The following is a 16,795-nucleotide window of genomic DNA, read 5'->3' on the forward strand; positions in this document are numbered from 1 at the left end:
TGGTTGCATTGACACGAGTCGCGAGGAATCCACTGGGAACTGAATTCTGTCTTACCATTATATATTTAATATATAATATTATATTATATATTGCGATATCATGTGAAGCATGACAACAGTGACAACAGTCACAGTGTGTGAAACATGAAAAAAAACCTCGGACCGAGAATAATAGTGTGTTGCCTATAGCAACCACACTAATATGACTAAAGACTATGCACTAATATGAACAATCTACAACAGACTAATTTGATAGTCTAATTAAGATGCTCAGCATACGTTTTGTACTTTTGTTTGATCAATTGAAGCACAAATGAAAGAGAATAATCGTTCTTTCTCTCCACTTCTTCCCTCCATCTCTCCAGGGCCCTGCGCCCCCAGTAATGTTTCTGTTTCTGCATCATGTGGGGCTAGCACAGTGTCCTGGTCCAATGTTTCAGGAGCAGACACGTACATAGCAACAGCAACAGGACATGATGGACACAACCACACCTGCAACTCAAGCACTGCAAACACCTGCTCTTTCACTGATCTACACTGTGGTGGAAACTACTCTGTCAGTGTTGTAGCTGTTGACAGAGGTTGTCACAGTGAACCAAGTTCAGCTGTGGAACTGAAAACAGGTGAGATGATGGTCACTAACGACTGTGTAATGCTGACCGGAGAATTTACACGTTCTTCAGTACGATATAATTTAAATGTTGGTATCAGGATGTCTGACTTAATTACTAAATGCATTACTTAATTACTCATTTAATTCCCATGAATACATCAAATATATTTACCTCTTTCTCTTCCTAGTACCATGTGCCCCAGTGAATGTTAGTGCCAGTCTGGCGTGTCCCAACACAGCCCATGTGACCTGGGCAGGAAGCTCTAGTGCCACATCTTACAATGTGACGGCAGTGGGTCATGATGGACACATACATGACTGCTCCACCAACAGTACCGGCTGTCACATACCCAACATGCACTGTGGCCAGAACGTTACCATCACAGTGACACCATATGCTGACTCATGTGCTGGGAATCCCAGCATTCCTTATCACTTCAGTGCAGGTAAAAAGATGGAACAAGACTTAATTACTCTAAAGGCTATGTACTAATTCTATCAACATCCAAAACAGAACATTTTGAATGGTCTAATTGCAATTTGCATGAAATACATGATAGACAATAATCTTTCTTTCTCACATTTTCTTCCCTCCATCTCTCCAGGTCCCTGCCCCCCCGGTAATGTCTCTGTTTCTGCATCATGTGGGGCTAGCACAGTGTCCTGGTCCCCTCTACCAGGAGCAGATATGCACATAGCAACAGCAACAGCACATGATGGACACGAACACACCTGTAACGCAAGCGTTGTAAACTCCTGCTCTTTCACTGATCTACACTGTGGTGAAAACTACTCTGTCAGTCTTGTAGCTGTTGGCAGAGGTTGTCCCAGTGAACCGAGTCCAGCTGTGGAACTGAAAACAGGTGAGATGATGGTCACTAATCCTCTTCTTGACTTGTTGCGTCATAAACTTAAATTGCTTAAGTGTCTTAAAATCTAGATTAAGATCAATGCATGAATTGAGTGAAGGTAGGAAGGATTGAACATGTTTGCCACCCCCAAATTTAAAATTATTTAAGAAATATGAATACAAAGAAAACACTTTGCCCATTAATATAGTCTTTTCCCCCATTTCTTCTATGCGAATCAGAGATTCAAATCATGTTGTGACAAAATTGTCAAATGTTTGTCATTGGTTTCCTTAAGTTCATATTTTCTTAATGTAAAGATTTTCTCCTCAATAACAACACTCCCCTCGCACCTATTTCTCTTCCCAGCCCCGTGTGCCCCAGTGAGTGTTAGTGCCAGTCTGGTGTGTCCCAACTCAGCCAGTGTGACCTGGGTAGAAAGCTCCAGTGCCACATCTTACAATGTGACAGCAGTGGGTCAGGATGGACACATACATGACTGCTCCACCAACAGTACCAGCTGTCAGATACCCAACATGCACTGTGGCCAGAACTATACCATCACAGTGACACCATATGCTGACTCATGTGCTGGGAATCCCAGCATTCCTCTTCACTTTAGTGCAGGTACACAGAGAAAACAATATGTACTAACTATAAAGGTGCAATTTTGGGAAGTTGAAAGTGTGGTTGCATTGACACGAGTCGCGAGGAATCCACTGGGAACTGAATTCTGTCTTACCATTATATATTTAATATATAATATTATATTATATATTGCGATATCATGTGAAGCATGACAACAGTGACAACAGTCACAGTGTGTGAAACATGAAAAAAAACCTCGGACCGAGAATAATAGTGTGTTGCCTATAGCAACCACACTAATATGACTAAAGACTATGCACTAATATGAACAATCTACAACAGACTAATTTGATAGTCTAATTAAGATGCTCAGCATACGTTTTGTACTTTTGTTTGATCAATTGAAGCACAAATGAAAGAGAATAATCGTTCTTTCTCTCCACTTCTTCCCTCCATCTCTCCAGGGCCCTGCGCCCCCAGTAATGTTTCTGTTTCTGCATCATGTGGGGCTAGCACAGTGTCCTGGTCCAATGTTTCAGGAGCAGACACGTACATAGCAACAGCAACAGGACATGATGGACACAACCACACCTGCAACTCAAGCACTGCAAACACCTGCTCTTTCACTGATCTACACTGTGGTGGAAACTACTCTGTCAGTGTTGTAGCTGTTGACAGAGGTTGTCACAGTGAACCAAGTTCAGCTGTGGAACTGAAAACAGGTGAGATGATGGTCACTAACGACTGTGTAATGCTGACCGGAGAATTTACACGTTCTTCAGTACGATATAATTTAAATGTTGGTATCAGGATGTCTGACTTAATTACTAAATGCATTACTTAATTACTCATTTAATTCCCATGAATACATCAAATATATTTACCTCTTTCTCTTCCTAGTACCATGTGCCCCAGTGAATGTTAGTGCCAGTCTGGCGTGTCCCAACACAGCCCATGTGACCTGGGCAGGAAGCTCCAGTGCCACATCTTACAATGTGACGGCAGTGGGTCATGATGGACACATACATGACTGCTCCACCAACAGTACCGGCTGTCACATACCCAACATGCACTGTGGCCAGAACGTTACCATCACAGTGACACCATATGCTGACTCATGTGCTGGGAATCCCAGCATTCCTTATCACTTCAGTGCAGGTAAAAAGATGGAACAAGACTTAATTACTCTAAAGGCTATGTACTAATTCTATCAACATCCAAAACAGAACATTTTGAATGGTCTAATTGCAATTTGCATGAAATACATGATAGACAATAATCTTTCTTTCTCACATTTTCTTCCCTCCATCTCTCCAGGTCCCTGCCCCCCCGGTAATGTCTCTGTTTCTGCATCATGTGGGGCTAGCACAGTGTCCTGGTCCCCTCTACCAGGAGCAGATATGCACATAGCAACAGCAACAGCACATGATGGACACGAACACACCTGTAACGCAAGCGTTGTAAACTCCTGCTCTTTCACTGATCTACACTGTGGTGAAAACTACTCTGTCAGTCTTGTAGCTGTTGGCAGAGGTTGTCCCAGTGAACCGAGTCCAGCTGTGGAACTGAAAACAGGTGAGATGATGGTCACTAATCCTCTTCTTGACTTGTTGCGTCATAAACTTAAATTGCTTAAGTGTCTTAAAATCTAGATTAAGATCAATGCATGAATTGAGTGAAGGTAGGAAGGATTGAACATGTTTGCCACCCCCAAATTTAAAATTATTTAAGAAATATGAATACAAAGAAAACACTTTGCCCATTAATATAGTCTTTTCCCCCATTTCTTCTATGCGAATCAGAGATTCAAATCATGTTGTGACAAAATTGTCAAATGTTTGTCATTGGTTTCCTTAAGTTCATATTTTCTTAATGTAAAGATTTTCTCCTCAATAACAACACTCCCCTCGCACCTATTTCTCTTCCCAGCCCCGTGTGCCCCAGTGAGTGTTAGTGCCAGTCTGGTGTGTCCCAACTCAGCCAGTGTGACCTGGGTAGAAAGCTCCAGTGCCACATCTTACAATGTGACAGCAGTGGGTCAGGATGGACACATACATGACTGCTCCACCAACAGTACCAGCTGTCAGATACCCAACATGCACTGTGGCCAGAACTATACCATCACAGTGACACCATATGCTGACTCATGTGCTGGGAATCCCAGCATTCCTCTTCACTTTAGTGCAGGTACACAGAGAAAACAATATGTACTAACTATAAAGGTGCAATTTTGGGAAGTTGAAAGTGTGGTTGCATTGACACGAGTCGCGAGGAATCCACTGGGAACTGAATTCTGTCTTACCATTATATATTTAATATATAATATTATATTATATATTGCGATATCATGTGAAGCATGACAACAGTGACAACAGTCACAGTGTGTGAAACATGAAAAAAAACCTCGGACCGAGAATAATAGTGTGTTGCCTATAGCAACCACACTAATATGACTAAAGACTATGCACTAATATGAACAATCTACAACAGACTAATTTGATAGTCTAATTAAGATGCTCAGCATACGTTTTGTACTTTTGTTTGATCAATTGAAGCACAAATGAAAGAGAATAATCGTTCTTTCTCTCCACTTCTTCCCTCCATCTCTCCAGGGCCCTGCGCCCCCAGTAATGTTTCTGTTTCTGCATCATGTGGGGCTAGCACAGTGTCCTGGTCCAATGTTTCAGGAGCAGACACGTACATAGCAACAGCAACAGGACATGATGGACACAACCACACCTGCAACTCAAGCACTGCAAACACCTGCTCTTTCACTGATCTACACTGTGGTGGAAACTACTCTGTCAGTGTTGTAGCTGTTGACAGAGGTTGTCACAGTGAACCAAGTTCAGCTGTGGAACTGAAAACAGGTGAGATGATGGTCACTAACGACTGTGTAATGCTGACCGGAGAATTTACACGTTCTTCAGTACGATATAATTTAAATGTTGGTATCAGGATGTCTGACTTAATTACTAAATGCATTACTTAATTACTCATTTAATTCCCATGAATACATCAAATATATTTACCTCTTTCTCTTCCTAGTACCATGTGCCCCAGTGAATGTTAGTGCCAGTCTGGCGTGTCCCAACACAGCCCATGTGACCTGGGCAGGAAGCTCTAGTGCCACATCTTACAATGTGACGGCAGTGGGTCATGATGGACACATACATGACTGCTCCACCAACAGTACCGGCTGTCACATACCCAACATGCACTGTGGCCAGAACGTTACCATCACAGTGACACCATATGCTGACTCATGTGCTGGGAATCCCAGCATTCCTTATCACTTCAGTGCAGGTAAAAAGATGGAACAAGACTTAATTACTCTAAAGGCTATGTACTAATTCTATCAACATCCAAAACAGAACATTTTGAATGGTCTAATTGCAATTTGCATGAAATACATGATAGACAATAATCTTTCTTTCTCACATTTTCTTCCCTCCATCTCTCCAGGTCCCTGCCCCCCCGGTAATGTCTCTGTTTCTGCATCATGTGGGGCTAGCACAGTGTCCTGGTCCCCTCTACCAGGAGCAGATATGCACATAGCAACAGCAACAGCACATGATGGACACGAACACACCTGTAACGCAAGCGTTGTAAACTCCTGCTCTTTCACTGATCTACACTGTGGTGAAAACTACTCTGTCAGTCTTGTAGCTGTTGGCAGAGGTTGTCCCAGTGAACCGAGTCCAGCTGTGGAACTGAAAACAGGTGAGATGATGGTCACTAATCCTCTTCTTGACTTGTTGCGTCATAAACTTAAATTGCTTAAGTGTCTTAAAATCTAGATTAAGATCAATGCATGAATTGAGTGAAGGTAGGAAGGATTGAACATGTTTGCCACCCCCAAATTTAAAATTATTTAAGAAATATGAATACAAAGAAAACACTTTGCCCATTAATATAGTCTTTTCCCCCATTTCTTCTATGCGAATCAGAGATTCAAATCATGTTGTGACAAAATTGTCAAATGTTTGTCATTGGTTTCCTTAAGTTCATATTTTCTTAATGTAAAGATTTTCTCCTCAATAACAACACTCCCCTCGCACCTATTTCTCTTCCCAGCCCCGTGTGCCCCAGTGAGTGTTAGTGCCAGTCTGGTGTGTCCCAACTCAGCCAGTGTGACCTGGGTAGAAAGCTCCAGTGCCACATCTTACAATGTGACAGCAGTGGGTCAGGATGGACACATACATGACTGCTCCACCAACAGTACCAGCTGTCAGATACCCAACATGCACTGTGGCCAGAACTATACCATCACAGTGACACCATATGCTGACTCATGTGCTGGGAATCCCAGCATTCCTCTTCACTTTAGTGCAGGTACACAGAGAAAACAATATGTACTAACTATAAAGGTGCAATTTTGGGAAGTTGAAAGTGTGGTTGCATTGACACGAGTCGCGAGGAATCCACTGGGAACTGAATTCTGTCTTACCATTATATATTTAATATATAATATTATATTATATATTGCGATATCATGTGAAGCATGACAACAGTGACAACAGTCACAGTGTGTGAAACATGAAAAAAAACCTCGGACCGAGAATAATAGTGTGTTGCCTATAGCAACCACACTAATATGACTAAAGACTATGCACTAATATGAACAATCTACAACAGACTAATTTGATAGTCTAATTAAGATGCTCAGCATACGTTTTGTACTTTTGTTTGATCAATTGAAGCACAAATGAAAGAGAATAATCGTTATTTCTCTCCACTTCTTCCCTCCATCTCTCCAGGTCCCTGCGCCCCCAGTAATGTTTCTGTTTCTGCATCATGTGGGGCTAGCACAGTGTCCTGGTCCAATGTTTCAGGAGCAGACGCGTACATAGCAACAGCAACAGGACATGATGGACACAACCACACCTGCAACTCAAGCACTGCAAACACCTGCTCTTTCACTGATCTACACTGTGGTGAAAACTACTCTGTCAGTGTTGTAGCTGTTGACAGAGGTTGTCACAGTGAACCAAGTTCAGCTGTGGAACTGAAAACAGGTGAGAAGATGTTCACGAAAAACGCTAATGCTGCTTTTGACCTGTTAGGTTTTTTCATGTTCTCTTCCGAAAGATTTATTTGGAATGAATGGATTCGAATCTAGGTTGGACTTAGTGACTTGATTGCTAAATTAATAAACAAACGCATATTATAGTAGAACATTTTACTTGAAAACGTTCCTGAAAGTGTGTGATTTCCTTTCGAAATTAATTTAATTCCTTGAACATCATTATGATATAACAACATGTCAACATTGTGTTTTGCCTTTGTCTCTTCTCAGTTCCGTGTGCCCCAGTGAATGTTAATGCCAGTCTGGCGTGTCCCAGCTCAGCCCATGTGACCTGGGTAGGAAGCTCCAGTGCCACATCTTACAATGTGACGGCAGTGGGTCAGGATAGACACATACGTGACTGCTCCACCAACAGTACCAGCTGTCAGATACCCAACATGCACTGTGGCCAGAACTATACCATCACAGTGACACCATATTATACTGACTCATGTGCTGGGAATCCCAGCACTCATCATCACTTCATTGCAGGTATTCAGAGAGAACAAGATTTAAAGCTATGCATCTGAACAGTCTTCAACAGACTTTTGAAACATTGTATTTAATCAGTTTTTTCTCTCCACTTCTTCCCTCCATCTCTCCAGGTCCCTGCGCCCCCAGTAATGTTCATGTTTCTACAGAATGTGGGGTTAGCACAGTGTCCTGGTCCAATGTTTCAGGAGCAGATATGTACATAGCAACAGCAGCAGCACATGATGGACACGAACACACCTGTAACTCAAGCGTTGCAAACTCCTGCTCTTTCACTGATCTACACTGTGGTGAAAACTACTCTGTCAGTGTTGTAGCTGTGGACAGAGGTTGTCACACAGAACCAAGTTCAACTGTGGAACTAAAAACAGGTTAGAAGATGTTCACCACAAAACACTGCAGTGCTGCTTTTTACCTGTTGGGTCGTTTTAATTAGGTGTCAATTACATTTTATTAAATGGCTTAAAATCTAGATATAGATGAATGCATGGAATTAAATGATTAAGTGGAGGAAGGCAAAAATAAATTAACTCCTAGACAATGTAAATTCCTTTAAAATTATGTTTCCACTCGGAAAACAATCTGTTTTATTTTATAACACATTGCCATGTTACCCCTTAATATTTTGCAGGTTCAAATCTTAATTTACAATTTTCCTAATGGTAGTCTGGAGCCCTGCTACATTGATTTTTATTTCATTATATCAAAGTTGCTGTACAATGTTTAACTCTGTATCCGTCCTTTGCAGTGCCATGTGTTCCTACCAGCATCTCGGTAGCTCCTGACTGTATCAGGAACAGTGCTGTTGTGTCCTGGTCTGGCCACAAAGGAACAGTACAGTACTATGTTTCTGCCTCAAGTAGTCAAGACAATGTCACCTGCCTGTCCTCTGAACTCCATTGTACTCTTACAAGCATCATGTGTGGCACCACCTACACTGTACACGTTAAGGCTATCAATGGCAACTGCTCCAGTGACCATAGTCCGGCCTTGACATTCAGCTCAGGTATGAGATGGAGAACATTACACGCATGCTCGCACACACACACACACACACACACACACACACACACACACACACACACAGACGGACCCCCGTGGACTACCGTGATCCCCAAGGGTCCACGGGGACCCCCCCAGGGGTCCACAGACGCGGGTCGGGCCATCCCGTATGTAGGAAGGCCTAGGTAGATCTGCTATTTTCGGTGGGCAAAAGAGGTGACAGCTCTGGAACGCAGGGTCGCCTGGGGACGGCGAAGGGCTCCACGGAACCGGACCGGCAAGGTGCACGCGGTGGTGCCAGGCCCGGGCGCGTGGGCCGTTCCCCGGGCACGATGCGCGCGGAAAAAGGCCTGCTGGAACCCCAGAGAACCACTCAGGCTCGCCTGGAGACGGCGGAGAGCTCCACGGAATCGGACCGGCGAGGCGCACGTGCCGGGCCCCGGGCACGCGGCAATACCACCGCAAATATACCAAAGTCAACCTATTACGTCGCAAACGGGTAGATATAGCCGCGACGAGTCCCGTTCTGCCGCGACGAGTCGGACCGGCGAGGCGCACGTGCCGGGCCCCGGGCCCATCGGCAATACCACCGCAAATATACCAAAGTCAACCTATTACGTCGCAAACGGGTAGATATAGCCGCGACGAGTCCCGTTCTGCCGCGACGAGTCCAGCTCACGCCACAACGGATTCTTAACGCTGCAACGAATTATTTTATAGCCCCGACGTTGGGGCGAATTGTTGAACCGTTGGGACGAATTGATATTTACGCCAGGACGTACTCGAATATACGTCATCAACGGAAAATAATAGGTCGCGACGCAAAATGATTCAGTCACAACCTACGTCGTCCGTCGTGAATGGATTTCGCTGTCTCTCGAATATGTTACATTTCAGCAATGAGAAATTCAGATCCTTCCTTCTTAGGATATCATCTTAAAGTGAACATTTTATCCTCAATAACAACACTCCCCATATGGTGTCACTGTGACACCATATGCTGACTCATGTGCTGGGAATCCCAGCATTCCTTATCGGTTGATGGCAGGTACAGAGCGGGAACAAGACCTAAAATCTAAAAACGATGTACTATTAGACCAATTAAAATATTCTCCACACACTTTGGGTTCAGTTCAAGGAAACATGAAAGAGAATAAACTTTTATTTTACTCCATTTCTTACGACATGAGACACTTAATATATAAATTAATTTACATTTAAATTAATAAACATAGAGTTTGCATGTTCTCCCCGTGTCCCCTAGGGTAGATACCCTCACAAAAACATGCCGTAATCCTGGTCTCTAAAACTACCTCCCCCTGGCCAGCCGGGGCGCCTGATGGAGGGGAAAGGAACTGGTCGGAAAATAACGTGTCCCTTCCACGCGCTACGTCCGGCCGGGGAAATTCCCCTCTGTCAGGTGAAAAGAAGCAGCTTGGACTCCTCATGCATAGAAGGAGGCATGAGGTCAGTCCGCTGCCCCCCCAGGTTGGCAGAGGAAGTGTAGCGCCCAGGATTACATTAGATAATTGGCACTGGGTGAAAAGAAAACTGGGTTACAAAAATCGTGGGATAAAAATTTAAAAAAAAAAATATATATATATATATATATATATATATAAATTAATATTAGAAATGTTTCTAGACCTTCCTTTTCCGTGGTATACCGGTAATTGTGTTGCTAGAAAACCCTGCCCCCAAATTGATTTGCTGTCAGCTACTGATATTCACAAACACTGCAAATAAACTTGGGCCCATTTAAAATGTTTAGGTTGTAATTTCTGAGTAAGTAGAGAAAAAAGAATCCCGCACACACTGTCTTCACTTGAGTTTAGATTTATTGAGCAACGTTTCGGTTGTCAGACCTTCATCAGGCATAAAGAAGAACTGACAAATAGTCAGTATTAGTACAACTCTGGGATCAGCAATCACATGGTGTGATTCACCAAGTTAATGATTTTTTCTGACCTCTAGTTCTAGGAAACAGACACACAACAGCTTAAGGTATTAATGCCAGTAAAATGTTGAAAATGAGTGGAATGCCCCTTTAATACATCTTCTAGAATAGATTCAACAACTGCTGCTACAACACAACAAAACTATTCTCTTGACACCAACCAACAACATTATTAACCAGTAAGTGAGACATGAAGCTAACATATGTTTTAAAAATAGATGAAACCTTTTATATTTATTTGAATTATGTAAATAATTATACTTATACAATTATATATATATATATATATATATATATATATATATATATATATATAAATATCCTTTCTTAATGCAGTAAGTGAAACATAGTGGATCGTGGGCCTCTTGTACCTGGGCTCAGGCCCCCTAATATTAGCTGTGACACATACAATTTTAGGTGTACACTGATGCCACTCTTACATGACCAAGCATGAGTACTTTGGAATCTGCCCAACGTGCCTGTAATTCTTGGTTATGAGATCTTAAAAGCTGAAGCATCCCACCCTAAGTAAAACATTGCAATGTGATGTGAGAGTGCAAACTGGTCGACACAAACTCTGGACTCCTGGATTGCTGTCCTCAACTCCATACCTTCGAGCATCAGGGTCCGGAGCTCTCCAGTGTTGCTAGCTGCGCTGTCACACTGCAGTGTGTCTACATAGTAATTAGTGCGCCTCCTTCCCTCTCCTAGCTGTGTCAGTTTGCTCAACATCATCACCTGATACATAACTAATAATTAAACTTTACCTTATCAGCAACAACAACACCACCACCACCAACAACAGCACCACCAACAACAGCACCTCCAACAACAGCACCACCACCAACAACAACAGCACCACCAACAACAACAGCAACAACAGCACCACCAACAACAACAACAACAGCACCACCACCAACAACAACAGCACCACCAACAACAACAACAGCAACAACAACAGCACCACCAACAACACCTCCAACAACACCACCACCACCAACAACAGCACCACCAACAACAGCACCTCCAACAACAGCACCACCACCAACAACAACAGCACCACCAACAACAGCACCTCCAACAACAGCACCACCAACAACAACAACAACAGCAACAACAACAGCACCACCAACAACACCTCCAACAACACCACCACCAACAACAGCACCTCCAACAACAACACCACCACCAACAACAACAGCACCACCAACAACAGCACCTCCAACAACAGCACCACCAACAACAACAACAGCAACAACAACAGCACCACCAACAACACCTCCAACAACACCACCACCAACAACAACACCTCCAACAACAGCACCACCAACAACAACAGCAACAACAACAGCACCACCAACAACAGCAGCAACAACAACAGCACCTCCAACAACAGCAGCAACAACAGCACCACCACCAACACCACCACCACCACCAACAGCAACAATGAGTATGTACATCATGTCTTGCCCTCTTCTTTATACTATAGCTTTTGACTAAATAATAACTACATTGGAATGCAGCTTTTTTACAATTCATGAAAGTTTGAACATCATTGTCCACCTTGGGAATGTATATCGTTGCTGTCGGGCAGAAACCTTATCTTCATATTTTAACCTTTTGTGTTTTATTTTTCTCGTGAATCTTATAAATTAACACGCTACTTGATTACACTACACTACTACAGTGTCACACAAAAGTATCGTGAAACGACACGTTTTGACCATGTCGATCTGCTACTTTTGAATATATTTATATTTGAATCCTGAAAAGTAACAGTTTATTAACTCCATTGGAATTATGAGATATCCACCCGACAGAGATGATATGGTTATTGCATAACTACAGTATACTGTCTTTGATTTTATCTTCGCCCAGAATGGATCATGGAAGTTAGTCTTCAAAGGGCTTTCACAGATGATTTAAATAAAGAAGAAAGTACAGGATTCCAACATCTTAAAAAACGTATGGAGGTCCTGGTAAGAGAGTGTGTGTGTGTGTGTGTGTGTGTGTGTGTGTGTGTGTGTGTGTGTGTGTGTGTGTGTGTGTGTGTGTGTCCATCATATTGCTGTGTTCCTGTCATTAAAAGTATAATTTAATTTGCAGTTGGAGGAGACTTACAACAACAGCATCACAGCATTCATTTCTGTTAAAGTTAAAAACTTTAGGTACAGTATTTTACAGCAACAAATACAGCAATTTAGATGTACTGTAGGGCTGTGCGACACATTTATGTTCTCAACTTTTTTCCTGGTTTGTTCTTACTAACAGACAAGGAAGCACTATTGTAAACTACGTTTTGCAAACATCATCTGTTAATGAAACGGAATTATTCAAAGCAAATGCAGATCTTTTACCTGCCTTGAAGAAGGGAAATCTGCCTGCAGAAGGCCCAGTTTTGACAACTTACCAGAGTACGTTTTTAAAATAAGCTTCAGAAAAATGATGTCATCAATTTGGAATCAGATAGTAAAAAGATATCAACTTATCCTGTTCCCTTTTTCCCAAGGTACAAAAGAAATCATTTTTCCTGAAACGTACACTGGTCAAACCATAAGCATGACTTGCACTCCTGAGTTTCTGGCCAAAGTTACTAGTTGGAAGTGGGAATTCAATGGGAAGGATGCCACAAACTCAAAAAGGTTTGAAGTCTCTAATAGTGGCCAGACTCTTACAATTAAGAACGTTATTGAGAGTGATTCGGGTAAGTACCAATTGCTACCATAACTTTTAATGACACAAGTCAATATCTGTGCAATGCAGCCACAGTTCATGATAAGTTTGAATAATACAAAATGAGTTGTGTTCTGCACTACTTCACTATGACCACACTATGACCACACTATGACCACACTATGACCACACACACACACACACACACACACACACACACACACACACACACACACACACACACACACACACACACACACACACACACACACACACACACACACACACACACACACACACACACACACACACACACACACACACACACACGTGCATGCTCCCCTTTCTCCCTGCTAATTGTGCCATAATAATAATAAAATGTTGCAAATGTGCCATTTTAATTTTGAACCTGTACAATATTCTATATCACTACTTTGTACTGTAACTCACATGTAAAAGTTGTACTATTTTACATTGTACTGAACTAATTCAAGCTTAATTTTAATCTCAGGGTATTATAAATGTATCCTGGAAGATAAGGTTCGAGCAATGAGATTCGTGCAGAAAGGATACATGAAATCTGATGTCATCAAAGAAGCTCCCGACATACGAGTCAATAGCACTTACAACATCCCCTGTAAGGGAGGTTATACTCAAGACCTCCCTTGTTGCGTGCAAAGTCCCTATAAAGTCCAGTGGAGGAATGAGTCCGAAGTGGACTTACCTTCTGTTACGAGTGAGTATGGATGAGGACTCAAATGCAGGCGACAGTAGGCAGAGCAATAAACTTAGAAGGATTTATTAAACAAACTGAGGTTCTTCCATAAACAGGGCAAAGAAGGCAGGACAAAAACACAGAAACCAGACAGGAACTCACACTACAGGGAACTATACGAACCAACAAGAACATAATGCAAACACAGGACTTAAATACACACAGGATAAGAGGGCACAGGTGGAACCAAAATAATAATCAACACTAGGATAGGCTGGGGGACTAAAAGGACACAGGTGGAAACACTGACAAATTACAATAGGTTAGACAAGGTAAGTAACAGTAACTAGGAAGACAGGAACACTAGGCACAATACTACAAAATAAGAAACACAAAACCAAAACCAAAGAGAACAGTCAGGAACACATGAGCAAATACATACAAAACATACAGAAATCAGTGAAATGACAGAAGTACAAATTAAAGTCCAATATCAAATTAAGGACAGTCAAAGTTCACGGTCCGAGGAGCGGACCGCGACATAAACTTAACATAGGTACATAGGCAACAATTAAACTGAGGCTAAAGTGTATCAGCGTAGATATAGAGGTTCCAATTTAACAGAGCTAGATACTGAGATGATACTACTAGACATGATACTACTGACATGATTCTGCTGACATGATACTGACATGTTACTAGACATGATACTATACAATGATACTGACATTATACTGACCATGATATTGACATGATATTGACAAGATACTCAAAGTTCACGGTCCGAGGAGCGGACCGTGACACCTTCAGGTAAGAATGAATTGGCGAGGCACATCGGTGTCTTCCAGCCGGAACCAGTCTTTCTCTCTTGCTCGACTTCTTGTCTCTACTCTGTCTTATCTAATAAAGCATAATTTAGTCTTACAAAAGGAAAAAATAATGGCTCATCACAGTGCACTTCTGGGACTACAATACAAGCTATACACACAGCTGTCTGTAATTCACCAATATGATTAAATGTTCACAGATAACCAAGGTCAAGAAGATAATTTCTGCATCATCTACAAGTACAGAATTGGAAACTGCGCAGGTGATGTCGAAAAACACTTCACGTGTTATGCGACTGGGACCAACACCAATTACGCCATTTATAAAGAGACAACAACTCTGAACATCTTCCGTGGGAGTAAGTCAAGCAATTTACTGTCTACAGTTGGCCTGGGGTGGAAATTCAACCCAGGAGCTTCCCACCATACCAATAGGAACATTTGTAATAGAGATTTTATTAAGGGACCAAGAAGTCATGAAGAAGGTCACTTATTGTTTTTGGGTTTGTTTTTTTCTTCGTCTTCTCCTTCTTCCGCCAAAAATAGCACTTCTGGCTGAACCGTGCAGTCGGTCTTCGCGAAACATGGTAATCTGGTAGAGGGCCATACCAAACGGTGACTATGCGAAGCCCATGATGATTGGCCAAATGGTGGCGCTATAGCGCTCAATTGAAAATGCTAACTTTGAACCTGCATAGCTCATGAACCGTTTGGCCGTTGGCAATGACACTTTGATACACATATGTGTCTCCTCATGCCGAACAACTTTCGTGTTCTGACTTTTGACCTCTGACCTTTAGAATCTAAAGTTTAGATCACCTGCCATTTTTAATTATATGATAAACAGTTAAAATGTATCTACTCCCAGGATCTTTGCTCAAAATGCACGAAAACTTCTACACGTGAACTTTGGACCTATACAGACAAGAAATCGTAGTACATTTATTTTAAGTGAAAAATGTTTTTATGAGCCAATGAAAATTGCTGGTTTGTGAAAATTCTTCTTTTGTCCCGAATACATACATGCAGCGTCATATGCTTTTTCAACTGTAGAGTATGGTAGAGGGTCATGCCAAATAGTACTTACTCCAATAGGTCAAAGGGGGGCGCTATGGCAATTTTTTGAAAATTAAACCTTTTGAATAGGCATAACTCATGCCTCGATTGTCGAAAAGTCATGGCACTTGTTTCCACTTGTTCCTTGACTCATGGGGAACACATGTGTCACTTTGATCAGTAAGCTCCGCCCTCAGATCTTCTGCCACTTTGAGCAGTTTAAAAAACGCTTATACCAGATTTTCTGCCAGATTTTTTTTTTTAGCAATTTGCATGAAATGTTCATTGTCTCTTTGTAGCTCAGACTGCTCAGTCAGTAGAGCTCTTGCCTTTGGACCACAATGTTGTGTGTTCGAATCCAGGTACTGTCAACTCAGCTTGTCCGTCTTATTTGTGCATATTGTTCTTATTGCGCATTGTCTTCTTTCTTGGTCCCGCCTTATCGCTGCTTGCAGCTATATTTTTTCCCCCTTCTTCTTCTTCTCCTTCTTCCGCCAAAAATTGCAGTTCTGACTGAACGGTGCAGTCGGTTTTCGCGAAACGCTGACTGACGATTGACTTTTGACCTGACTGTTAGATCACCCGCCATTTTAATTATATGAAAAACAGTTAAAATGTATCTCCTCAGGGGCACGGTGGCACAGTTGGTAGTGCTGTCGCCTCACAGCTAGAAGGTCCTGGGTTTGATTCCCGCTGGGGACGCTTAAGTACTGGCGGCGTGTTCCTTCCTCCGCGTCATCAGTGCCAATACCCGAGGCGGGGGTTGGCGATAGGGCTTTTCTGTGTGGAGTTTGCATGTTCTCCCCGTGTCCCCTAGGGTAGATACCCTAACAAAAACATGCCATAATCCTGGTCTCTAAACTACCTACCCCTGGCCAGCCGGGGCGCCTGATGGAGTAGAAAGGAACTGGTCGGAATAACGTGTCCCTTCCATGCACTACGTCCGGCTGGGGAAA

The 16,795-nt window shown here is 42.4% G+C and overlaps 2 protein-coding genes and 1 long non-coding RNA gene across 3 annotated transcripts; all 3 read left to right on the forward strand.

The window, feature by feature from the left end:
• The first annotated feature begins 898 nt into the window (after window positions 1–898).
• On the forward strand, window positions 899–1,881 carry LOC310876707. Its single transcript, XR_014570754.1, has 3 exons — window positions 899–1,059; window positions 1,219–1,476; window positions 1,831–1,881. It is a non-coding gene; the product is annotated as an uncharacterized lncRNA (long non-coding RNA).
• Window positions 1,882–1,930: 49 nt separating this feature from the next.
• LOC310876872 (fibronectin type III domain-containing protein 7-like) lies at window positions 1,931–4,231 on the forward strand (the record flags this gene model as incomplete). Its single annotated transcript, XM_083790523.1, has 6 exons — window positions 1,931–2,088; window positions 2,514–2,771; window positions 2,950–3,207; window positions 3,367–3,624; window positions 3,979–4,043; window positions 4,214–4,231. Exons 1-6 carry the CDS (start codon window positions 1,998–2,000, stop codon window positions 4,229–4,231), a joined length of 948 nt encoding a protein of 315 aa, XP_083646649.1. The 5' UTR covers window positions 1,931–1,997.
• A 963-nt stretch (window positions 4,232–5,194) lies between these two features.
• Window positions 5,195–11,310, forward strand: LOC310876874 (fibronectin type III domain-containing protein 7-like; the record flags this gene model as incomplete). The annotated part of the gene is made up of 7 exons (XM_083790525.1): window positions 5,195–5,355; window positions 5,515–5,772; window positions 6,127–6,384; window positions 6,810–7,067; window positions 7,349–7,456; window positions 8,358–8,424; window positions 11,280–11,310. The coding sequence occupies exons 1-7, from the start codon at window positions 5,265–5,267 to the stop codon at window positions 11,308–11,310; spliced, it is 1,071 nt and encodes a 356-aa protein (XP_083646651.1). The 5' UTR covers window positions 5,195–5,264.
• Between the last annotated feature and the right edge of the window lie 5,485 nt (window positions 11,311–16,795).

The sequence above is a fragment of the Protomyctophum parallelum genome (genome assembly GCF_964188405.1).
Source record: "Protomyctophum parallelum genome assembly, chromosome: 19".
Taxonomy (NCBI): Eukaryota; Metazoa; Chordata; class Actinopteri; order Myctophiformes; family Myctophidae; genus Protomyctophum; species Protomyctophum parallelum.